The 25,736-nt window shown below is 37.3% G+C and overlaps 1 protein-coding gene across 1 annotated transcript in view; it reads right to left on the bottom strand.

Moving 5' to 3' along the window:
• Positions 1-1,819: 1,819 nt before the first annotated feature.
• STAP1 (signal transducing adaptor family member 1) overlaps positions 1,820-25,736 on the bottom strand; it is a gene marked incomplete at both ends in the record, with an annotated part of 38,781 nt that continues 14,864 nt past the window's right edge. The window contains 7 exons of the mRNA XM_082629550.1: positions 1,820-1,854; positions 3,304-3,400; positions 5,677-5,746; positions 12,795-12,923; positions 14,461-14,633; positions 17,228-17,284; positions 19,725-19,838. Coding sequence (XP_082485676.1) covers positions 1,820-1,854; positions 3,304-3,400; positions 5,677-5,746; positions 12,795-12,923; positions 14,461-14,633; positions 17,228-17,284; positions 19,725-19,838 — 675 coding nt within the window. The remainder of the gene's footprint in view (positions 1,855-3,303; positions 3,401-5,676; positions 5,747-12,794; positions 12,924-14,460; positions 14,634-17,227; positions 17,285-19,724; positions 19,839-25,736) is intronic.

Raw genomic sequence — 25,736 nt, 5'->3', positions numbered from 1 at the left:
GTTAACTGTACTTCATCAAAATTTAAGACTGCTTTGCAAAAGATGCTATTAAAAGAATGAAAAAAAAATTTGTTAATCACATACCTGACAAAAGACTTGTATTCAGAGTATGAACAGAACTGTCAAAATTCCACCATAAGAAAACAACCCAATAAAAATATGGGCAAGATATTAAGGCATATATTTTGCCAAATTAGATATATGAATGGCAAATAACACATGAAAAGATGCTCAGCATCCTTAATTGTTAGGGAAATGCATATTAAAACTACAGAGATACCACTACAAACTTAATAGAGTAAATTTTTTTAAAAACATCTTTATTGGAGTATAATTGCTTTACAATGGTGTGTTAGTTTCTGCTGTATAACAAAGTGACTCAGCTATTTGTATACATATATCCCCATATCCCCTCCCTCTTGCATCTCCCTTCCACCACCATCCCACCCTCTAAGTGGTCACAAAGCACCGAGCTGATCTCCCTGTGCTATGCAGCTGCTTCCCACTAGCTATCTGTTTTACATTTGGTAAGGTATATATGTCCATGCCACTCTCTCACTCTGTCCCAGCTTACCCTTCCCCCTTCCCATGTCCTCGAGTCCAATCTCTACGTCTGCATCTAGAGTAACTTTTTTAAAGATAATATGAAGTGCTGGCAAGGATACAACCAGAGCTCTCAGACATTGATGGTAGAGATGTAAAAAGGTGGGACCACTTGTGAGAAGAGTTTTACAGTTTCTTATAAAAAGTTAGACATATACTTATCATATGACCCAGTAATCTCTTTCCTAGATATTTTACCAAAGTGAAATGAAGACTTATTTTCACACAAAAATCTGCATATGAATATTTATATAGCTTAATAATTTCACAAAACTGGAAACAACCCTAATATATTTAAATTGGTGAATGGATAAACAAACTGGTACCTCCCTACAGAAAAATACTATTCATAAATAAAAAAGAGTGAGCTCTAGTACACAATACTTGTGTGAATCTATACATTATAATGAGTGAAAGAAATCAGTCTCAGAAGGTTCCATACTGTGATTCCATTTATATGATATTCTGGAAAAATGCTAAACTATAGGAATGGAAACAGATCAGTGGTTGCCAGGGATTGTGTGTGAGAAGAAGGATTGACTAAAAAAGAAGAACATTAGGACTTTTTTTGACATGATGCAACTTTCTGTGTCTTGATTGTGGTGATAGTTGTCAAAACTCATAGAACTATACACCAAAAAGAGAATTTTATTTATACAAATTAGGTAATTTTTTAAAAGAAAGGAAGAAAAATAACCCCTGTACATAAGATATATCACACTTGGAATCATTCAGTTCACATCTTCTATATGAAAAGCTCCAAAAGGGCCATATTTTGTTCTCAACACTAAGAATTCCTAGCCCAAGTACATGCAGCTACCCTTCCCTCCTTAACTACTCCGAGTTATCATGTGAGAGAACATGGGCTAACCTCCTCCAGGATTAGAGACCACAAGAAGACAGTGGTTCAGCCAGCCCCAGCTGACCACCAGCACCAGATGTGCGAATGAGCCCAACTTGGACCATGTAGCTCCAGTCAAGCCACCAGCTGGTTATAGTCCTGTGAATGACACCAAGTGAGACTAGCAGAAGAACTGCCCAACTGAATCCAATACAAACTGCTGATGTGCAGAGTCGTGAGCAAATAAAACTTGTTGATTTCACCACCATGCTTTAGGGGCGATTTGTTACACAGCATTAGATAACTGACACAATATCATCCATCGAGGAGGCAAATTATATTGGATCCCTCACCCCCTTTTTTTTTTCTTTTTAATTATTTTAGAGATGTTACAGGAAATCCTTTCATCTCTGGGGGAAAAAAAAGAAAAGCATATTAATAGCACATTCCCAGAGATTTCTATTAGGTGGTGTTTTCCTGCATAAAGCCCAGGCAATGTATTATGCTGACATATCTATAATAACATGTTCATCCTTTGTGGTTATATTTTAAGATAGAGAAGGTCAAAGATGAGAGGGAGAGAGCTGATGGGACCAATAATCTGTAGTTGACAAAGTGAGACTAAGGGGGGACATGGTGGCAGTTTTTAAATATTTGATGGGCTTTTTAAAACCATGTGTTGTTTTAAAGCCAAAAGTTGGATTAATATGTATAAGTTAAAGGAAGAATGTTTCAGACTCAATAGTAGAAATAATTATCTAAAATGAGAGCTGACCAAAAGTGAACTATGCTGCGTCAAAAATCAGTGAGGTGGCTGTCATTAAGAATTTACAAACTGGTCACATCTTAGAGATGTTTTCTGTATTGAGTGTGCAGGTGATTCCTATACAGAATGGGACACTATACTGGATAATATTCTAAAGTTCCTTCAGACTCTGAGTTTATTAAAATTATTTGGCATCACAAGAGTCATACCCATGTTTTAAAACTTGGACCTTTAAGGCTTGCCATCCTTTTAATTAGTGAGACTTTCCAGATATGCCCTGATGCGGTAACCAAACCAAGTTGTTTTGCCTCATAATCTGTAGATATTTTTTCTCTCCTGCTTACAGCTTGTCAAGTGACCATGTGCACCAGGGATTGTTTCAAAGGATGGAAAGAAACTGTCACATCCAGCCTGCCCTGCTTTGCCAAAAACTGGACTACAAACAGGGCCAGCTTTGTGGTCATGTGAACTGTGTACTTGCACTGGGTCTCATGCTTGGTTTAATGGTCTGCTACCACTGTTTTGAAATTCTTAATAACTTATGAATAAGGGGCCCCACAGCCAATCCTAACTACGATCTTCATCTGTAGTTCCTCACTACCCACCCACTACTTGTTATCTTGCACTCTGCCTTCTGCCTTTACAGTGGAATAAGACCGCGCTCTCAAGTCATCTATTGCCTAATGGCCAATCCCCATAGTGTCCCCTTAATACTCATCCATTTTCATGTCTCAAGCATCTGACATTGTTGACAGACCATACCTTTAAATTCCCTGTTTGGTTTCTGTGACTGTATGGCTTTCTTCTCATCAAATTTGTTTGATAAAGTTGAGTAGAATGATGGAATGAAGTTAATAGTCACAATACATGCCTCAGGATTTTTTTCTCTAGAGTGGGCCTATACTCTATCCACCAGGATTTATTGGTACTACCCTTATTTTCACAGGGTCATTGACAAAATGATTTCCAAGTGGATAAATTTAAAGGCTGAACTATATAATCCTACCTGGTTGGTATTACAAATCATATGTAGGTTTCTTTGTTGTTGTTTTGTTTTCCTTTTCTTAATATAGCAATGAAGTGAAGAACATACCAAGGGTTTCATCAGTTGAATATATAAATGGTCGTAAATTTCCTCGAGTCTCCTTCATGAAATAATCAATGACGCTGAAAAGATTTGGGAGTGTTACCTGTATACAGAGAATGAGAGAAGGCTCAGTGTCACCTGTGTAAAGTTAGAGTAAGAGAAAGCTCAAATGAAATTTAATGGAGATTACTGTGTATTTCCTATTCTCCAGAAAATCATGTCAATTCCTCACTTCAATAACTTACTGAATGGCCAAGGTTTTACCTACCCATGCATTTTCTTTCTCCTTTATAACCGTATCTAATTCCCTATAAAGAAATTACCCCTTTCCTATTGTATACAGTTTGGTGGACAATAATTAGTTACTCTGTTCTTTCCCAGTTACTGTATGAGAATGTGATTCAAGTTAGGCCCAAAAAAGCTCCCTTCCTGAAATTTGAACTTGAGTAGAGGATCAAGAAAGCGGATTCCTAATCAGATGATGCTTAGTACAAGTAACTGCTTCCTAGTCCCTGAAGGTTTTCCAGCCTTCCAGTCATTCTATGGGCTTCCTACGTTCTTAAATTCTTTTTTTTTTTTTTTTTTTTTGCTTGTTAGCCATAATTGCTTTCTTCTGCTTGAAACTAAAGACCCCTTTAAAGCCAGAGAACTTAGCGTTTTAATATCTCATTGTAACAGTCTAATTTACTTGGCTAGGAGTAACTAACATGTCTTGCTACCCCCTAAGCCAATATTTTTTAGCAAGTAAAACCAGGTTAAAGCTGAATATTCCCGGTAAACTTAAAGAGGAAAGAGAATTCACAAAATGACAACCTGGTTGAAGGGTAGGATTGGGGAGTATGAAAGGTGAAAGAATAATCCAAGCTGTTCACTTTGTGTACACTGGGGACTGTTGGGGCTAATGACAGGTAAATGAGCCCCAGTTCATCTGTTGCAGAGGCACATTCTTCCTCCCCAACCATTGCTTCCAGTCACTTGGTTATTTGGATTATCCTTCAGCAATCTAATTCTCTGTTTCCTTCATTAGAATTTCTGAAAAAGCCCAGTCAGGCATGGACATGAGAACAGACAATCTCTGGGAGGCATTTATGGCAAAGATGTAAGTGGGGTATATGAAGCAGCAGCTGTCTTGCTCTTGATAAAGGTCTGCACTCTAAGGGTTATGGCCAGAACATAAGAAATTCAACACTACACTCCCTTTCTCTGATCAATACAATGGGCCTGGAGAGGCAGAGGAACTAGGAGCTCAATTTTAGAGAAGATACCATAAACATCTTCAAGACCTATCGAATCCATTTAAGTGATAGCACTTTCCTGACCCAATCTTCCCACCACTGCAGCCTGAGATTAAAGATGCTTCCTTTCCCCAGCATCCTGGACCACAGGCCACATTACTTCATTGTCATTGGCTGAAACCAGTGTAAATACCAGTTTTTCCACCTGTATAATAGGTGTTACCTCAGGGTAATGATAAAGATTAAATTAGATGGCGTGTGTGAAGTATTTGGTTCTGTGCCTAACATAGTATCGAATGGTTATGACTACAAGTCAGTTGGGATAGGAGAGGGGTTGAATACAAGGAAGAACTCCTTTCTTCACTACTTGTTACTATTAAGAGGGTAATTTCTGAACTTCTGCATGGTGGGTATTAAAGGACCAGGCATTTAAAGATTTTTTTTCCCATTAGAAATAAGCACATTGGGGGCTTCCCTGGTGGCACAGTGGTTAGGAATCCGCCTGCCAATGCAGGGGACATGGGTTTCAGCCCTGGTCCGGGAAGATCCCACATGCCACGGAGCAACTAAACCCGTGCGCCACAACTACTGAGCCTGCACTCTAGAGCCTGCGAGCCACAACTACTGAAGCCAGCGCTCCTAGAGCCCGTGCTCCGCAACAAGAGAAGCCACCACAATGAGAAGCCTGTGCACCGCAACGAAGAGTAGCCCCCGCTCTCTGCAACTAGAGGAAGCCCGTGCACAACAACGAAGACCCAACGCAGCCAAAAATAAATAAATAAATTTATAAATAAATAAGTAAGCACATTGGAATACTTATGTACTTCTAATTGGAATATGTAAAATGCTTAAGAAAAATAGTTTTCTCTCCCTGAGACAATTATATTGATAAAGATCTTCAGAGAGAGAAAGAAGTGGAAAGAATTGATAGCAGATGATCTACTCTGCCTCCCCCACCTGCTCTTGCATCTCATTTCTCACCCTAGATGTCTGCTACCTTCAGGACCCGTTAACATGGCTGTTTTTCACCAGCACTATGTTCCTAGGCAAGGAGTCTGCTTTCCCACCTTACTTTGAATTCTATAAGGTAGGTTTGGGAGGAAGCAGGAGAAAATTAATCAACAAAAAGGAAATAGTTACTTACAGGTTTTTCCAATTCAATAGTGTAGTTTTTTCCTACACTCATCACTTTGTAGTGCTTGATTCTTGGCAGGCTAAAAAAAAAAAGTTCATTTTCATTTAAGTATACTATTGGGTCAAATCAAACTAAAGTGAGTATAAAATATCACCTGTACAGTAAAACTATGTTCCCATTACTCTAGTTTTCTATGTCTCTTTTTGGGGGTTTATACACTAGGGATATAGTAAACCTGGGTCATTGAGTGGATGAATGAGAAAGAATAACTGAGATGAAAAAAGGAATCAAGAACTGAAAATCAGGCAGAAACTTTTTTTAAATGCCAGTAATTTATAAAGTAGACAATATTATAAAATCCTATGTAGGCATATACACATCAAATCTATATTCTCTATATTAAAAGGGAAGTAGAAAGAATTACTGAAAGCAAATTACTTTCTTCATCACTATTCCTATCAGAATGCCCTCAAGAGCTGTTCTTCCTGCTAGCCATATACCACCGTGGATAATCTGCCAACTTCAGGGCTGACTTAGAGATATGGAACATGGTAGGTGTTAAGTATTATACGAACATGTAGGTGAGAATGTAAGTATAGTAGATGAATCCTAATGTCTTCCTCTTCTGTAGTGACACAGCACTAAATTATTACCACCCTAGAGATATGGTATTTTTGGACTAGGAACTGCTTAAGAATAAGGAGCACATTCAATTCACTTTTGTACTCCAGCGTTAGGCACACAGTAAATATTTATAAAGCTGAATTTTAAAAAATATTTGGGAGACTTCCCTGGTGGCGCAGTGGTTAAAGATCCACCTGCCAATGCAGGGTACACAGGTTCAAGCCCTGGTCTGGGAAGATCCCACATGCTGCGGAGCAACTAAGCCCGTGCGCCACAACTACTGGGCCTGTGCTCTAGAGCTCGTGAGCCACAACTACTGAAGCCCACACGCCACAACTACTGAAGCCCGTGCGCCTAGAGCCCGCGCTGTTCAACAAGAGAAGCCACCACAATGAGAAGCCTACACGCTGCAACGAAGAGTAGCCCCCCACTCGCCACAACTAGAGAAAGCCCGTGTGCAGCGACAAAGACCCAACACAGCCAAAATAAATAAATAAATTTATTTTTTTTTTAATATTAGGAACCCATCTAATAGTGCTGTTTCCTAGAACTAATCTATACTGAGAGCAGAAGTCAGTATGTTTGCCTTGATTCATATGGCAGTAGTGTCAGGACCAAGACTTTTTCTAATGTTGAAAAGTTACTAGCATTTATTACACCTCCATTGTTTGAAAGACAAATTAATTCAACATCTGTCCAGTTTACAGAAGCTGCCTAAGCAAAATTGTTTATCAAGTTAAGTTTGTCTACAAGGCCTCCCACGTTCTTTTTCATCACTCCTCTCTCCATTTCCAGGTCACATTCCTCTAGGACTGAACTACAATTCTCCTTAAGGGACTCTCATCATCTACTGTAATATCCAAATCTTCTCTTAATTGGCTATCACATTGAAAAGCAGCTAATAATTTTTTCCAATCACTTTAGAGCTTTATTCTCAAAACATGGGATAAAACCTAACCAACCCTCTTCCCTCCTAAGGAAAACCAAAAATTATTTCCTAGTGCTAAACCTTCAGGAATCAGTCACAGGCTGGTGAAGGAAAACTTCGGATGGAGGAAATCCTACAAGTACCCTCTTTTGGGGTGGCTGGCTCTGGCCTTGTCTTTGTCCCTACATGAAAAGTACTTTATAATCATACTCTTGAAAACTCTCACCAATTCCCATTAGAATTCTTTTATTCCTATGACATAAGTGATTATTATTCCTTGGAAGACTGATAGAAAGCTTGAAAGGCATGGCCTTTATAACCAGAAAGATCTAGGTTCAAATTCTGGTCTGTTGTATGAACTCTCTGAGCCTCATTTCTTCACCTATAAAATGGAAATGGTGATGCCTGTTTCACAGTGCTGTTGTGAATTAATGTGTGAAAAATCCTTAGTATTGTACAATGTCTGTCACATGTAGACAGTAAATTATAACTATTTTTTACTACTTTTTAAATGTATTTTTTAACTTAGTTTCTGTATTCTGAGTTTCTTCACTTGTAAAACATGGAAAATACTGTCTGTCTCAGTTTTTATTGTGCCTGAAGAAAATGTTTGTCAAGCACTTAACAGAGCACCCACAAATGTACCCCATAAGTGGGGACAGTGATTGTTGTTAATAATAGCCATCATATCATCATCATCATCATCCATGGCAAAGCTGTGGGAGGAAAAGCAGCAATAGTTAACAGAGTCTCTTGGAACTTTTGACTAATAGGACTAAGTGCTAAGGCAGAAAATAAGGTAGAAAAAAAATTCCATTGAAGTCACTTAGGTTTCGACTCTAATTTCAGACCTGTGTTTTTCTTTCATATTTTTTTTCCAAAGGAATAAAGAGGGGTAAAAAACTAGATTGATAAAATTTGCTATATTGAGGTTTCCTGATTACAACCTCAAAAAAGAAGTAACTTGCCTTTAAAAAAATATATGTGGGCTTAAATATGGTTATAAATACTGTTCTTAGCTCCTGACCCCAATTTTTGCAGAGGAATGAATTTTGGGTAAATATTTTTTACTGCTTTATTGGCTAATGGCTTTCCGAAGTGTTTATACTTCTAGCTTGCCACGTACTCATAACAATTTTAAGAAAACAAAACCAAATTATGAAGTTTGTTGTAAGAATAGCTTTATGTCTTATGAATTCACACACCACTGGGTAAAAGTGGATGATATTTTGCATCGAGAGGAGTCACCTGATAATTTGCCATTGAAGGACTTTTGCTTCTTCCTGAGAACTAAAATATTTTCTCCCACAGTTGATTTATTAACAGATGGAGATAATTTTACTTTCAAGTACTGCTTTGTAAACCAACTTGTCCTTTTTAGCTAGTGTTTTACCAGGCACACTCGTCTAAACTTGCATGGCTGAACATTTCTCCTACAACCTGTAAGAGAGTGAATTGGTTTTGTGGGTAACACAGGTGCTTCCTAATAGTCTAGATTTCTGCCAAAGTCTTTACAGACTACTGCGATACAGTCTAACCAGCTAAACTTCTACTACTCTCTACAATTGCTATTTAAAATTGTGACCTGTTAAACAGAATATATTAAATCCAGGCATTCCAAAAGACCTATTTTGAGGCATTAGAGAACACATGATAATCCTTAACATCATAGATATATCTGGCTCATAAGGAGTATTTGTGCAAAAACAAAGTTTTTCCTAGCCACTTTCAGATATAAACTATTCCCCAAAGCCTAAATAAGCACATACTGACTCCAGTGTTAGAATGCTCTAGTTTGACCACTCTACCTCACTCCTTGCTTTCTAAATATAAATATTTCTTGAGAGTGGAGGGATGATCAGTTTTATGAAATGTCATAAACTTTTATGACTATTAGATGTACAAGCATGAATTTCTATGTGAATTTAAACTGGAAGTATGTTTACTAAAAATAGACTTATGTAATTTTGATATGAACTCCTTTGCCAGACTCTTTCTAATGAGGTTAAATATAACAAGTACAATACGAATAAAAACTGTGACATTAGATCTATATCCTAAGTATAGAAACTCATTGCATTTGGTCACAACCCATATTTACAACAGAAAACGCTGTTATTTCTCATAGCTCACTCGTTCGGAAAATGCAAATCAAAAGTTGGACTAATTTTGACCACCTTAAAAGAGATCTTGCTGCTATTGTGCAGGAAATATACAGTCTTCAAAGAGCCATTAGATCTCAAGATTTTGTTCATTTCATGCAGAACAGTAGCACAGGGTTCACATACAACTGGATCAAACACTCAATCCAACCAAGAAAAGAGAAGTATGAAAGACAAAAGTCACTTCCTTGTGTGATCTAATTTAACTTTCAATCAGTTAGATTAAATTTCTTTTTTAAAAAATCTGTGAGAGCTGCATAGCACAGGGAGATGAGTTTGGTGCTTTGTGACCACCTAGAGGGGTGGGATAAGGAGGGTGGGAGGGAGACGCAAGAGGGAGGAGATATGGGGATATATGTATATGTATAGCTGATAACACACCATTTTAAAGCAATTATACTCCAATAAAGATCTTTAAATAAAAATCTGTGAGATAAATTTTTTTGCTAATTAAGAATTATTAAAATTTTTTAAATTTCATTTACAAACCTTAAGGTGGCTCAGAATAAAACCCAAAAGATGTGCAGTGCTTTATTAAAAAATATGTAAAACGTTATTGAAGGGCATTAAAGAAGAGTTAAATATTGACACACAAGAGGACAAGATCTCCAGGTAACAATATGGACTAATCCAAAAGCATGTCCTCAGGGTAAACATGAAGTTGTGGGTTGGTGAGTACAATATATCACTTCCATAAAACTTAAAAACATAAAACAATGCTATACAATAACTGTGGGACAAACATATGTAGAAAAAGGAGAAAGTAACCCAAAGTGTGTACGTTCCCAGGACAGTGGTTGGGGGTGGGGAATGCCTTTGGCGGGAGGCGGGCAGATATGGAGTGTTTGGTTTGTCTCAGGGAGGATTTGAAACAAGGCAGTCTCAGCTTCAGATCTGACGCTAACAATTCCTCTAGGCTCTATGCCAAGTTCGTGGACTGCTGGTGGAGAAGGACCAGAGGCTCAGGGTACCTGCCTCCCACCCCGACCCCTACCGCCGCCCTCGAGCCAGCTCCTAGCTGAGACCGGCTCCATCCAGTCACTGCCCTGATCAGATGCTCCGCAGGTAAGAGGCGGGCCCAGGAGCTACCTCGCCGTGGCCCTGGGTTCAGCTGTGTGACTTTGGGCAGGCTGCTGCCCTCCACAGGCTTCATTTTCTCATTTTGTAAAATGGGATGGTATGTGGAATAAATCTGAATTCAGTTTTGTACCCTCTTATTTTTTAAAGTGGAAGTAAACAGTTAAAAGACATTCTGTATTTTATGTGATATTCAATTTCCTAAACCCAAAAAGGACAGGCTCCTTGACCAGGATATACTAAATAGAAAATTTCACTTTTCTCCCAGGAGTTCTTATAAGCTCACTGATATTTAATGCCAGTCATAACTTTTATTTATTTTGGATTTGTTTCAAGGTAGCCAATTAAATTATAAATCAAGTAAATTATCATGAGTAATCCATGATATTCTATCATATTAGTTGAAAATTCCTTAATTCCAAATGTTAGCCTATAATAAACAGAAAAAATAGTGAAACCACAAGATGATTAAGCTGACATAGATATTCATTGTGGAAAAATACACACACACACACACACACACACACACACAGATTCTCTTACTTCACACACAGACTCAGGATCTGATTTACCATCTAATATTCTTGCCACATGGCTAGTGTATAAAGACAAGTCTCTGTATATATGAAGTAATTGGCAAGTGAATGAAGCTTCTTGGGTTGTAGCTCATACTAGCATTGCAGCCACATGCCATAATTTTAATTTTGTCCTGTAAGTGACTATTTTCTTTTTACTGTCTTTATTCACTTGCCAGTGTCTTCATATTTCATCTATTTAGAATTATTGATATTTATATATGGATCAGTAGCTAGATTCCTAGATAGATGTGTTATAGCTAAAAAAAAAAAAAATAGAATATTATCCACAGAAAGAATGGCAAATTCAAGAATCAAAGTTCTGTTTAAGCTCTTATATGAAAGATAATCATGTACTGAATATTTTCATTTAGGACAAAAATCGCTATTTCAATTATATTGTCAGTTGTAAAAATGTTAACTAAGCCAGAGTCCCTATAGAAATGCAAGTTTTTATAGGCTCTGAGGGAAGGAGTAGACTTTAAAAGATACAACCACCATTGCTACACAGAAAAATCAACTTTTGCATGTAAATGTTACTGACTTTATCAAAGGTAAACCATTTCACTAGAAAGAAATTATTAACCTTAACAAGAGGCTCCTAAGTGATTCTTTTTATAGAAAAGTCAGATTATGTCACTTCTTTATTCATCAGAGGCCAATGGCCTCTCATTATCATTCACAGTATAACCCTTTTCCCTACAATGACCTGTAGGGCTTAGAGCTGTCAGCCCTACCCCCACCTCTGGAATCTCATCTCCTAACCTTTTCTCCTTGTTCACTCCACTGTAGTCCCAGTGGCCTCTTGTTTTTTTGTGGGTTTTTTTTCTTATTTTAAAAAATTATTTATTGATTTATTTATTGGCTGTGTTGGGTCTTCATTGCTGCGTGTGGGCTTTCTCTAGTTGAGGAGAGCGGGTGCTACTCTTCATTGCAGTGTGTGGGCTTCTCAAAGCGCAGTCTCAGTAGTTGTGGCACACGGGCTTAGCTTCTCCGTGGCATGTGGCATCCTCTGGGACCAGGGCTCAAACCCATGTCCCCTGCATTGGCAGGCGGGTTCTTAACCACTGCACCACCAGGGAAGTCCCTGGCCTCTTGTTTTTGAACAACCCAAGCCTTCTCCTACCTCTAGCCTTCTGCACTGGCTGCCTGGAATGGTCTTGTTCTACATATTGGTATGGTTTGTTCCCTCACTTCCTTCAGGTCTCTGCTTAAATGTCAGTTAACAAAGGAGGATTTCCTCGACCACTCTATATTAAATAAACAACAACAGCAACCAGAAAAATTTTCTCTCTATATCACCTCTGAGAGTTCCCATCTCCGTCATCCTGCTTTATTACTTCCATAGACCTTATCATCATATACATGATATTTTTAGTTATGTATTTATAGTATATGTGACCTTACTAGAATGTAGACTCCTTAAACCAGGGATGTTGTTTTGTTCACTGCTGTATCCTCAGTACCTAGAGTATTACTTGAGCTCATAGCTGCTCAATAAATATTTGTTGAAATGAATGAGTGAATGAATAATAGAACTATATCCAGGACCAAGTAATCTGCTCATTCTTCTTCCCTACTACAAGTGTTAGCTTTGGCTGTCTTTAGCATTGTTTATATAACATTCCCTCCCTATTCTTGTGTTCATATTTTTATCCCCAATGAAACAAATAACAGATGCTGATCAGAACTTGTGTGACTTTGCTTTCTAAAGTGATATCATGCTTTTAACAATTCCATACATTTTAAAATTAAACATACGCTGTCTCCTGCCGAATGGTGATAGAATAGTTTCTGCTGTCACTACCAGGCCTCAGGATCATATTTCCCAAGGAAGGGTTCTTCTCAAGCATCTCTGTTGCTTCCTTCCGGGACACTGTATAAAAACATCTACAGAGGTGAGATAAAAAATGGAATTTTTTTTTAACTGATGAAGATCATTACTTGAAAAAATGCTACTAAAATAACTCCTACAGCTACAGTTATTTTTTCTTAAAATTTCCAGCTTTATTATTACAGTTAATGTGATATAATTATAATTACTATTATTACAAGCCTGTGCCACTATGAGTATGCTTATACTTAAGGCCCTCCTTCCCTCATTCTTCCAAAGCCTCTTTCTTTTTAAACAGTGAAGACCTGAAAAGTTATCTACTGATCAGTATATATTTACCATTACCACTTGAAAATCTAAGACAAGAATTTACAATATATCCCAGTCTCAGTTTATAATAGGCTCTTGGATAAATAATATTTGTTGGTGGTTTCTTTTCAGGGATACTATATATATATATATATATATATATATATACAATATATATATACTATATATATACACACACACATATACATATATATGTATATATATATGCTTCTCTTGTATGATCTCTGTTTTAAATAACATATTTAAGGGTATGTCTGAATTCATTCCTTTTGGTATAATATGGTTTTCTAATGGCATTGGTGGCATTTTTATGTGTAAAATTTTTAAGAAAGCACTTCTCATGTTTTTTGCATTTCTTATTTTATATTAAATATTATAGTCAATGAAAAGTCTATTTTTTCAGCAGAAAAAAATTTGGCAGTATATACAGTACACTGAGATGTTGAAAGAGAATATCTCTGAGTGGTGGGACAAGGAATGATTTTAATTGTCTTTTATTTATCTGTAATAAATATGCATTACTTTTTTATTGAGCCAAAAAAAAAAGAAAAAGAAGCAGTCTAGGTGCCTTTTAACCTATCAGTCCATCAATTGTCCCTGGTTTCAGCTGAGTGATGGCTAGCAGGTTTCAGTGATTATAGTACAGAGAGAATACACATCAGAACCTGATGTCAAAGATGGTACCAGGACAAGTTTCATTGACAAGAAGATGAAGATTCCAGGGTTCAGAGTCTTAGTCACATTTTTCAACAATATAAGAGTTAAAAAACAAATGTAGGCTGTTGCTGACTTCAGGATGTTCTGGGCCTCTTCATTTCCAACAACACCTTACCACTTTACACATGTCTTCCTCAAAGTACGAGCCCAAGACTAATCATTGATTGATCAATTGAATAAAGCATTCAGGTATAATTTCCTGGTAGAAACTCAGTCAATCATAGAGTTGCATGGTGAAAAAAACTCTTTCCTTCCTTCTACATAGCAGTTTTATTTAGGTTTGTTCTTTGGAAAAAAAACTATTTAGTCTAAAGGTGTGGGTGGAGGGAGATTTCCTGTGTGGTAAGAGGCTTGGTTCAAATCTGCATTTTGCATTTTGTGATATGACATAGAAGAGGAAATGTGACATGTACTCATAGATATACTGTATATCCACAAGACAGCTTATTGTCCCTGGTTTAACAAGTCCAGTGACTCACTCTCCTTGAAAATTAGAAATTAATTTTAACAATCTAATAAGTAAACTGAAGTTCATGGTGCACTTACGCTGGCATAGGGTTCAATACATCCACATAATCTTCAATTGGTTCCTTCCCTTTTTCTGGAAATGAACTCGGTGTCCACTCTGTCTCAATCCTCCTTTTCTTTTCTCTCTCTAAGACTTCATGCAGTCTAATTACTTGTCCAGGAAGGAGTGACACATGTAGGGGAACTGACAGCTGAAACCAATTAAAGCAGTAGGCAAACAAGAAAGACAGCAGAGTAACTGGTTTTAGCAAAGATGAGCCTGTTCTGGTCCTAAGGAACTTCTGTTACCTGACAGAGATGGATGGATAGTATCATGAATAGAGGATCTTGGTGTTTTAGCACTGCCTCTAAACCAGCTAGAACCTACACAGGGCGCCTGACTTTCTTCCAAGAAACATTCCTTTTGATCTGGTCCAAAGCTAAGTATACGCACCTGGCACCACAAGCTGATTCAAGTAACATCAAACCTCTCATTTTTTATTCTGCGCTCACTGGATCTCACTGCCGGGGAAGTCCTGGAGTGCCTGCAAATTGCCCAGCTATCCCACAGATAACCTGGAATAAGCTCCACCAACCATATGGCAACATAGGGTCAAGATGGAACTGTTCTTTAGATGACTTGAGAATCAGCAGTGAGAGGTCTATATCTTCGTGTGTTTGTATTTTGAATTTTCACTCACACATTAGGATTATGATACTGCTCTATCTATTAAATTTTTAAAAAATCTTTTCTAGAAATGTGTTTGGATTGAGTCACCTATATTCTCCTGATCTATATTCATACCCCTAATTTAGACTTCATTATGACCAGCTATGTACTCTTAGAAGTTATAATCTAAATGGTAGAATATTTTTTCTTCATGTGACACAACCTAGCCTATATTTTGAGGCAGCTGTGTCTGAATATCATCTTGATCTCCAGAGTGGGGTGCACACTTTCCAGGGGGTGTATTAGAAAGTCCTTTGGAGTCTGGGAAGAAAACACTAGAACTTCATTTTCTATTTACACATTATCTTATTAATTCCTATTATTGTTTATATTTTATCACATGTGTGTATATGTATGAAATTTGAGACTATCCTTCTGCATAACTAACTAATAATCAGTAAGTCTATTTGCCTTATATACCAATCCTGAAAAAAATAATAGAATGAGGAAAAACTAATGAAGCAGCTGTTCCTTATTAGTTACCTATTATGTCCCAAGCATTACGCTATGGCAAATCCTCACAGCAATACTACAAGATAGGTATTGTTATCCCTACTTTACAAATTTAAAAAACAGGCTCAGAAAGATTAAATAACTAGTCCAGACTCACATAGCTAGAAAGCTGTGGAACCAGGACTCAAACTCCAGTTTAATTAGTTCAAAAGCAATGTCTCTGCACTTTGAACTATAGTCTGTGTTTCTCAAACTTCTACTAAAGTTGCCCTAACAACAGCATGGTATGAATGTATATACAGAGTGATCTGGGAACATAGTAAAAGACAATATTTATAAAGCACAACATTAGAGGCAAATTGTTATCTTTTGATAATTCACATGAATTTTATTTTAATTCTGTACCATATCTGTGTACATTTTAATTTAAAAAATAATGCTTTTTATCCTTACCTCAAGGAAAAAACTAAGAACAAATCTTTTTGGCCAAAATGTCAAGTATAATTAGTGTTCTAGGAAGATGCACCCCAAGATTTTTCCAGTGGTTTTAGTGTATTCCTTGACACCTAATCACATATACTTGGTATATCTGTATCCCAGTGTAAGAAGTGCTGGGCCAAACACACACAATGCCTTTCCACAACAGAGGGAGGGAATGTGTTTCTCCCTCCTCTTAAGTCAATATGCCTTTCACATATCTAACATATCTAATTCACTCTTCTACCTTCCTATGACTTTCCTACATGGTAGTTAACCCTCCAACTTTTACTTGTTTTTGGCTGAGAGAAAGAACCAGCATCCATCATCTTGGTAAAGTGCAGTCCTTATTTCATGTGAATGCAAAGCCTTTACTTAGAAACTAGCTTTGGATAAAGTCTGTATTTAACTGACTCTAACAAACATAGGAAGTTTTCATGTCCTCTAAGAGTATTAGAAAACATGGTGCTCCTAAGGGAGCTGGTTATCAAAGTACCTCATGTTTATTAGACAGTTGCTACAGTAGTTTTATTTTAAAGAATGGTAGTTATCTTGCTGCAACAGTTAACTATAACTGTTAGTAAGTAGATCTTACTATTTGTCTCAGATACGATGCCAGGGAGTTGAACAGATAAGCATCCGTTTGTCTTAAGACTCACTAAACAAATGTTGAAAGCTGACTTTTCATTTTGATGGTCTCTTCCTGTTATATTGTCTATGTTATTCATAAAATCCATCTCAGCATTTTATAAATATGTATTAAATGAATAAAAAAGGAATTGGAAAGCATTTTAGAAGATGCTCTGTAAGCTACAAATATCAGAATACACAAAAGACCACTGCATCTAAAGGATGAAACCAAAAAGTAGGTCTCCCTCACCACCTGTTATTGAGTAGCTAGAATCATTACCCTGTTGATTTTCTTCAAAATAATTATCAAAATTTTAAATTATCTTGTTTATTTTCTTTCTCCTTTTCATTCACCCAATAAAAATATAAATTTCATGAGTAAGTATAAGGGTTTATATCTGTCCTTTTCAACTGCTATAACTTCAACCCCCTTCACTCAGCATGGTTCATAGTAAGTGTTCATGCAGTAAATATTTATTGAATAAGTGAATCAATAAAAAATAATGTCCTTCCTACCTCTGTTATTGTGAGAATGAAGCCTCTCCATTCTTCCCCACTTTCTGTGCTCTCTGTCTAAAGATGTAGACAAAAACAGATAAAGACAAAAAAAAAAGACATAAGTGACTATGAACATTAATACTTTTATTAACTTCAAATAACTTTAGAATTTCATATGATTGTTTTATAAGTCTCGAAATAGTGTAAGCCATCAAAACCCGGGAAGATTGACAAAATGCATATTCTTCTATTGAAGCACATTGTTTCAAAAAGTCAATTGTATTTTTTTTTTTTTTTTTTTTTTTTTTTTTTTGTGGTATGCGGGCCTCTCACTGTTGTGGCCTCTCCCGTTGCGGAGCACAGGCTCCGGACGCGCAGGCTCAGCAGCCATGGCTCACGGGCCCAGCCGCTCCGCGGCATATGGGATCCTCCCAGACCGGGGCACGAACCCGCATCCCCTGCATCGGCAGGCGGACTCTCAACCACTGCGCCACCAGGGAGGCCCTCAATTGTATTTTTAAACCACTTTCAATCAGTTAAAAGTAAGAAATAATTCATTTTTCTTTGTGCTTAGAATTATTAATGTGTATTTGTTATGACATATTTCAATAATATTTTTTTTGTAGGAAGTACATAGCTTTAATCTGTTTGCTTATTAAACAAGTAAAATTTTACATATTTACTTAGCTCGAAAAAGTTTAAATGTTAGCACACTTATTTCTTTAGTAGTATGTCAGTTCATGGTTACTTGCCCCATTGTTTTTTTTTTTTTTTTTGGTGGGGGGTACGCAGGCCTCTAACCATTGTGGCCTCTCCTGTTGAGGAGCACAGGCTTCAGACGCGCAGGCTCAGCAGCCATGGCTCACGGGCCCAGCTGCTCTGTGGCATGTAGGATCCTCCCAGACCGGGGCACGAAACCGTGTCCCCTGCATTGGCAGGCGGACTCTCAACCATTGCGCCACCAGGGAAGCCCCCCATTGGCATTTAACGCTAACTGGCTTTAAGTTTGAGGCAACCAGGTAGGACCAATGTAGTTACTTCCCATTACCTTAGTAGTTAATAAGTTACCTTAAAAACTTCCAATTCTTAGCACTAAATATTACTAATACAGCCAACATTTATTAAGCACTTACAAGTGGCACTGTTCTAAGTGCTTCACATATATTAGCTGATTTAATCATGACAGTTTTGCAAAAAGTACTCTTTTTAAAATTTCATTTATAGATTTATTCATTTAGCAGATACTCACTGAGTGTCTTTAAGCTTTGGGCACTATGCTATGTACTGGTTTACATCAGAGAATAAAACAAAAATCCTTATTCTCATAGGGTTTAGGGTCTAGCAAGGGACAATAAATAATAAACATAATAGTGAGTAAATGTTATAGTGTCAGATGGAAATAAATGAGAAAATGTAGAGCAGAGTTAATAGAGATTGGGAATGCCATTAAGGGCTTGGGGAGGGGAAAAGAGTTGCAATTTTAATAAAGTGGTCCAGGTAGGCCTCAGTAAGAGGGTTACATCTGAGTAAAGACTTACTTCTGGGTGAAGAAACCAAGGCAGTAAAGAGGGTAAGTAAGTTGTCTACAACTTACTTCAGAGGCCCAGGTTTGGGTATGTGGCCTTATATTTCCTACATACAAGTGATTCCTGGTACACTAAAGCTTTATGACCACTGCTTTCAAGGTTAAATCCAACTACATCTTATTCAGTTGCAAGTTATTCTCTTTATGTTGTAGTTGTTGGTTGACTTCCCTTGGCTCACTTTCAATGCCAATTCAAGAAAAAAATATTTTCCTATATAGATGCCAGGTATACAGTGGTGAGCTTAACAGACAGATCTCTGCCTGTGTGGAATTTAGTGTTTTTTGAGATTAATTCCATATTTCACAAATTGTGTATATCTAATATACAATTCTTATTCAAATTTTCTAATTTTTCTTTAAAGATTTTGTTTTGTTTCATTTTCTGATCCAGTATTCAATCCAGGATCACACATTGCATTTAGTTTTCTTGACACCATAGTCTCCATAAATGGGAACAGGTGTCCAGTCTTTCCTTGTCTTTTCTTACACTGGTGTTTTTGATGAGCATAGGCCAATTGCTTTACAGAATGTCTCTCAATTTGTGAAATATGAGTTTGTCTAATTCAGTGGTTCCAAACATATATCATGTTGGACATGTCTCAGAATCATCTGGGAACTCAGTGAATGCCAAGTTCTTGGATGCCAATTCAAAAACAACTCTCTAAAAACACCAGGTGGGATGGATCTCTGACTTTGTCAGAGGACAGAAGTATACGGTTTCAATGTGCTTGGATACTAAACAGTGAATGTGCCCTTTTAAATCCCTGTTTAGAAAACCATGGCTCTTGGCAAAAGGCAAGAAGTATTAACAAAATATAAGACTTGGCACTCCTCTTATAATTCCTCTTTACCTCAGCCACTAAGCTTTGAAGAGGTGAACGCTATTTATAACCACGACTAGTTTCAGACTAATTTCTTCTCTTCACTCACCTTCAATTGCACTTCCTCTTTTGGCAAAACAAGGGTGAATTTTGCACAATTCTTTTCAGTTGAATTCTGGTCAGTAAGGCGTGTGAGGTCTATTATGTCTAACTTGTCAACATACTGAAAAGATAAAGGAAAATCTCATTAAATTATTTCATGGGTAATATATATTAGTTCTAGCAGGAAGGAAAATACATAATATCTTCCTTTCAACTTATTTGTACTTGGCATGATATTCTGGTTTTCAGGTGGACATGGCACCCTTCCCAATCCAGACGGCACTGGGAAATGTATTATGTGGTGGTGGGCTTGACTGGCTCATACTTTGCAAAAGTCAAATGAGAAATTTTCAGGAATTTCACAAGCCACTTGTTAAACATAGCCATTGTTAAAAATTAAATTAGGTGATCATACAATTAAATAAATTATATTAACAACAAAGGGAATTAAAATTCAAAATATCATTTTCTGGTTATATTACTACATAACATTCTCTGTGCTCTTGTGTTTATTTACATGTTCACTTCTGTGTGGTGCAAATGCTATATATACATATACTGTGATGGTGTGTTGCTGTTCCTTTCTTTCCAACTCTATGTACAGTGAGGTAACACTGATAGGTTGAAATTGGTCATGGTGGGAGCTTTTACATCATGGAAATTGGCAAATCTTATAAATTACAATTTGCTTTATTGTATTGTTAATCGTCCAAGGGGTCATCAAACTTCTTCTACAAAGGCTAGATAGTAAATGCTTTAGGCTTTGTGGACCACATACAGTCTTTGTTGCAAATTCTTGTTTGTTTGTTTTTGCGGTATGCGGGCCTCTCACTTTTGTGGCCTCTCCCATTGTGGAGCACAGGCTCTGGACACGCAGGCTCAGCGGCCATGGCTCACGGGCCTAGCCGCTCCACGGCATGTGGGATCTTCCCGGACCGGGGTACGAACCCGTGTCCCCTGCATCGTCAGGCGGACTCTCAACCACTGCGCCACCAGGGAAGCCCATGTTTGTTTGTTTTTAACAACACTTTAAAAATGTAAAAAATATTCTTAGCTCATATACTGTACAAAATCAGGCCACAGGCTAAATCCTGTTCAAGAGCCACAGTTTGCTGGCCTCTGGTCTAGACTTCAGAAAGTGAAGGGGAAAATGTCAATAATGCAGGTGAAAATTTTTTTTTAACATCTTTATTGGAGTATAATTGCTTTACAATGGTGTGTTAGTTTCTGCTGTATAACAAAGTGAATCAGCTATACATATACATATATCCCCATATCTCCTCCCTCTTGCATCTCCCTCCCACCCTCCCTACCCCACCCCTCTAGGTGGTCGCAAAACACCAAGCTGATCTCCCTGTGCTATGTGGCAATGCAGGTGAAATTTTAAAGTTTGCTGTGTCTGAAGCTTTTTCATCGTAAACAGAACAAAAAATGACAAAATATTCTTTCATAATTCAAAAATCATTGTCTCATTTAACACAGAAGTTGTTCATGTCATTGACAAATGCGTGACGTTCCAACATACATAATTGTTGCTTTACTTTCCTCTTACTCGTTAATGTAAACAAAAACATTGACCAACATTCATGTCAAATATGATATTTAATGTCAATAAAGTTGTTAGGGAAACAGCAGATTGGAAAACAACGCCATTTGTCAAATCATATTTGGCTACGGATACAGGTTCAGAAAAATCAGTGAAAGTATTCTATGAGAATCAATTGCCTTTATGGAAGTTACAGTAAAGAGTATTGTGTATTTTATTTTTTTAACTGTGTACTACACGTTCTTTATATCAGTAATATTTGTAATATATATATATATTATATATATATATATATATAATATATATATACATACATAATTTTTTTTCCAGAAAGTCATTGTTCAACATGTACCACATGCTACTGGTTATGAGGATCCTATTAGGAAATTTCTATCTTATTCCAGTATAATAAAAATATTTCTTCTGAGCAGTTGGTCTATATGAACTGATCTGCATACAACTGACCAGACTTGCTCTGCAGTATTAGGAAGATTAGGACCAACTCTAGGTATAGTAGGGTTTTTAATGGTATAATTTTTTGCTAAATCAGCCTCATTGTTGACTTCTTTTTATCTCCTTTTATTTTCCTCTCTCTGTTATACCCAATACAACTTATTTTACTATATTCTTTTAAGTATGTTTATTCTGGTTTTATGAATAAGGTAAGGCGTAAAAATAGCACATCTTTTTCCAGAGCTATTCTTATATTGACGGGGTTGAGGGTAAATTTGGGTTGACCTATTTATTTTCAATGAACAAAGAGCAATTAAAAATGGAAGGGGAAGTATAAGGGAAGGAGGACAAAATTTTAAACTACACATGAATCTTTTTTTGATAACTTGTCTCGATCAAGCTAAAGGAGGAAGCAACAGAGGAAGAAATGGTGGAATTAGAGTGCTATAAGCTGGTCTGTTGATTAGAAGAAAGGAAGTCATATCTTTTTGGTTTTAATTGTAGTATTGAAAGAGCCTTTAAGGTCATCTGCCTAATCTAGCTGCCCTCTGATTCTTGAATCTCCCCTGGGGTATTCCTCCATGCAGTCATCCAGCCTATGCTGGAACATCTCGAACAACATGGAACTCATATGTCCTATACAGCTGTGCCTGTGGCAAGATGTCTCTTGTCTTAAAGCTACAGTTTTTCTCCAGGTAATTTCCATCCATGGTCCTAGTCCCCTTCCCCTGGAATAACACTAAACAAATTCAGTGACTTTTTCACATGACCTCCTGACAGCCTTTCAAATGTTTAAAGGCGGCTTTAAATTTTTCCCTACTTATAGGCTAAGTATCTACAGTTGTTGCTTGTTCCATCCCTGTGCTTTCTTCTAAGACTATCACTGAAAAAACCTCCCCCAAAGTCTGCATTCTCTTTTAACAAAATTGGTAGATGGGCAATTCCACAGCATTTTGTTATAACAGTCTCTTCATGACATAGTGGTTAAGAATGCTGGCTCAGGAACAAGATCTGGATTGTACCCCTTTCATTAACTTTCTGATCTTGTATAATTTTTTAATCTTAAACTTGACTATTCTCATCTATAAAGTAGGCATTAAAATAGTATCCACTCTGCAGGGATGTTGTGAGAATTAAATGAGATAATACGTGTAAAATGCTTAAATGCTTACTATGTGCCAGCTGCTCTCTTAAGTCTTAAGACTCAATCTTAAGTCCTTTTACTTACTATTGCATTTAATCTTTTTGATAAGTTTATGAGATGGGCTACTGTTTTCATCCTATTTTTTATTTGAAACTGATTGTGTTGGAGATCTTTTATTGATATTTGCTCCTCTAGATTCACTTTTATCCCTTCACCATCCAACACTGTGCACCAGGAGGGGGAACTATATGGACAACATGAAGGGCTTCCTTAACCTCTGACTTCTGTTGGGTTGGACCGCTGGTGAACACTGGCAGGAGATCAGAAGAGCAAGGAGAGTGAGGTCAGGTATTTATTACTCTATGCAATTGCTTCCTCTGTCAAAGATCATACTCTTTTCAGGGCAGTCATCTTCACACACCTCTCCCACTATTCTCCCTCTCTTTCCTTTACTTCTAGGTATGGTAATGGGGCACTGTCACAAAGCCTCAGGGTTCTGTACTATCCTTTGTGGTTTTCCTACATCCTGTCCACTGCTTTGAATATAGTATCTTCATTAAACTGTCTTCAAGTTGCCTAATTTGAGAGGTCATCTGTTTCCTACCAGTACCCTAACTGATACACTGAGACACAGAGAGGTTAGGTAAATAGCCCAAGATCCCAAAATGGCACAGTGAACAGTGGCAGGGCTAGGACAAAAATCCAGGTAGTCTACCTAAAGACCAGGCTCCCAATCAGTAAGTTGTACCTCCCTTGCCATGTAGTAGGTGAATAGTAACTATGAACTCTCTCACATATGTGTATTTTTTTAAAAAGACACCAATTGTACTTGAACATTTGTTACTTTTTTTTAAATTAATTTATGTATTTTTGGCTGTGTTGGGTCTTCATTTCTATGCGAGGACCTTCTCTAGTTGTGGCAAGTGGGGGCCACTTTTCATCGCAGTGTGTGGACCTCTCACTATCACGGCCTCTTTTGTTACGGAGCACAGGCTCCAGACGCGCAGGCTCAGTAGTTGTGGCTCACGGGCCTAGTTATTCTGCAGCATGTGGGATCTTCCCAGACCAGGGCTCGAACCCGTGTCCCCTGCATTGGCAGGCAGATTCTCAACCACTGCGCCACCAGGGAAGCCCCACATATGTGTATTATACAAGGTTTAGGCCAGGGTCTTTTGTATTTTCACTGACATCAGTGGGAAGCTGGAGACACAACAGAGAAGTTAATTATGTTAAAATTTATTTTATGGTATTTGAAAACATCTTTATATAATCTTGTCTACCCAGAGATCTGGTGAAAGATGACCATTTTTTTTCTGGCTTTTTATTTTGCAGCTTTATTATATCAAACATAAACAGTATAGTACTTGTAAGACATTTCTTTCATACAAAAACGTGTAAGACTATTTTAAATTCATAGTCAGGAACATAAAACTCTTTTTGCTTAGATCTGAGTAAGTATGAAGAAAAAGGGAATGGTCATTAAATTCTGAAGCAGTTGGAGAAATGTTCACTGAAGTGCTAGAACTTGATGTAGGCCTGAAATAAAGAATAAAGATTTAGAAATGTAGAAGGGTGAATGAGAGAATGAAACAGGCAAGAGAAATGATGTGAAACTGAACTGAACAGGAAGGAATGTATGTAAACATGATTTTTATTCCATGAGGCACAGCATTCCTTCTAAAGGAGTAGTAGAAGTTATGGTTTAGGGCTGTAGGTAGAGGCTGTACAGGGTGACCTTGAACAAAAGGCTAAGGACTTTTATCCTCTAGGCATGGGATGTTTATCAAATATTGGGGTGGCATATTTTGGTAGGAGAATGAGGGAATGAAATGGCCAAACAAGGTGTTGGGATCAGTGCATTCTAGCTGTAAGATGAATTAAACATAAGAAAGATTGAAGGTAGAGAGTCCAGATTAGGTTATTATTTTAGTAGAGTGGGGATAAAGCAAAAAAATATTAATGCTGTATTGAGCGAAAATATCAGAAGGTAATTTTCCAAAAGCATGACAGAATAGAGAGAGAGATAGTAACTGGTAAGAAAGGGTTGCAGAAACCTAACTTACAGTGGGTGAAAAGAGAAGCCCTCTCTCAGAAGATGGTATTGAAGAGAGGAGAGCCTTCCAGGCCTAAATAAAAGCAAATGGGAAGTCCATCTTCAGGCAAAAGTCTGATGCAATAGAGGAATGGGTAAAAGTAGCATTATGCTCAAGTGGGAAATTGCAAGACATGAGGCCAAAAATTGTCAGAGGCCTTGAAGAAATGAAGTCAGATAACCGCTTACAGTTGGCAATTTAGACTGTCATTTACTTTCTTTTTTTGTTGTTTTTTTGTTTTTTATTTTTTTGAATATTATTTATTTTTTTATACAGCAGGTTCTTACTAGTTATCCATTTTATACATATTAGTGTATACATGTCAATCCTTATCTCCCAATTCATCACACCACCATCCCCTGCCACTTTCCCCCCTTGGTGTCCATATGTTTGTTCTCTACATCTGTGTCTCAATTTTTGCCCTGCAAACCAGTTCATCTGTACCATTTTTTCAGATTCCATATATATGCATTAATATATGATATTTGTTTTCTTTTTCTGATTTACTTCACTCTGTATGAAGTCTCTAGATCCATCCACATCTCTACAAATGACCCAATTTCACTCCTTTTTATGGCTAGTATTCCTCTGTATATATGTACCAAATCTTCTTTACCCATTCTTCTGTTGATGGGCATTTATGTTGCTTCCATCTCCTGGCTATTGTAAATAGTGCTGCAATGAACATTGGGGTGCATGTGTCTTTTTGAATTATGGTTTTCTCTGTGTATATGCCCAGTAGTGGGATTGCTGGATCACATGGTAATTCTATTTTTAGTTTTT

Source organism: Mesoplodon mirus (genome assembly GCF_964341445.2).
Source record: "Mesoplodon mirus genome assembly, chromosome: 2".
NCBI lineage: Eukaryota > Metazoa > Chordata > Mammalia > Artiodactyla > Ziphiidae > Mesoplodon > Mesoplodon mirus.
Note: the sequence above shows the minus strand (reverse complement) of the source record. Positions and strands in the feature narration are given on the sequence as shown.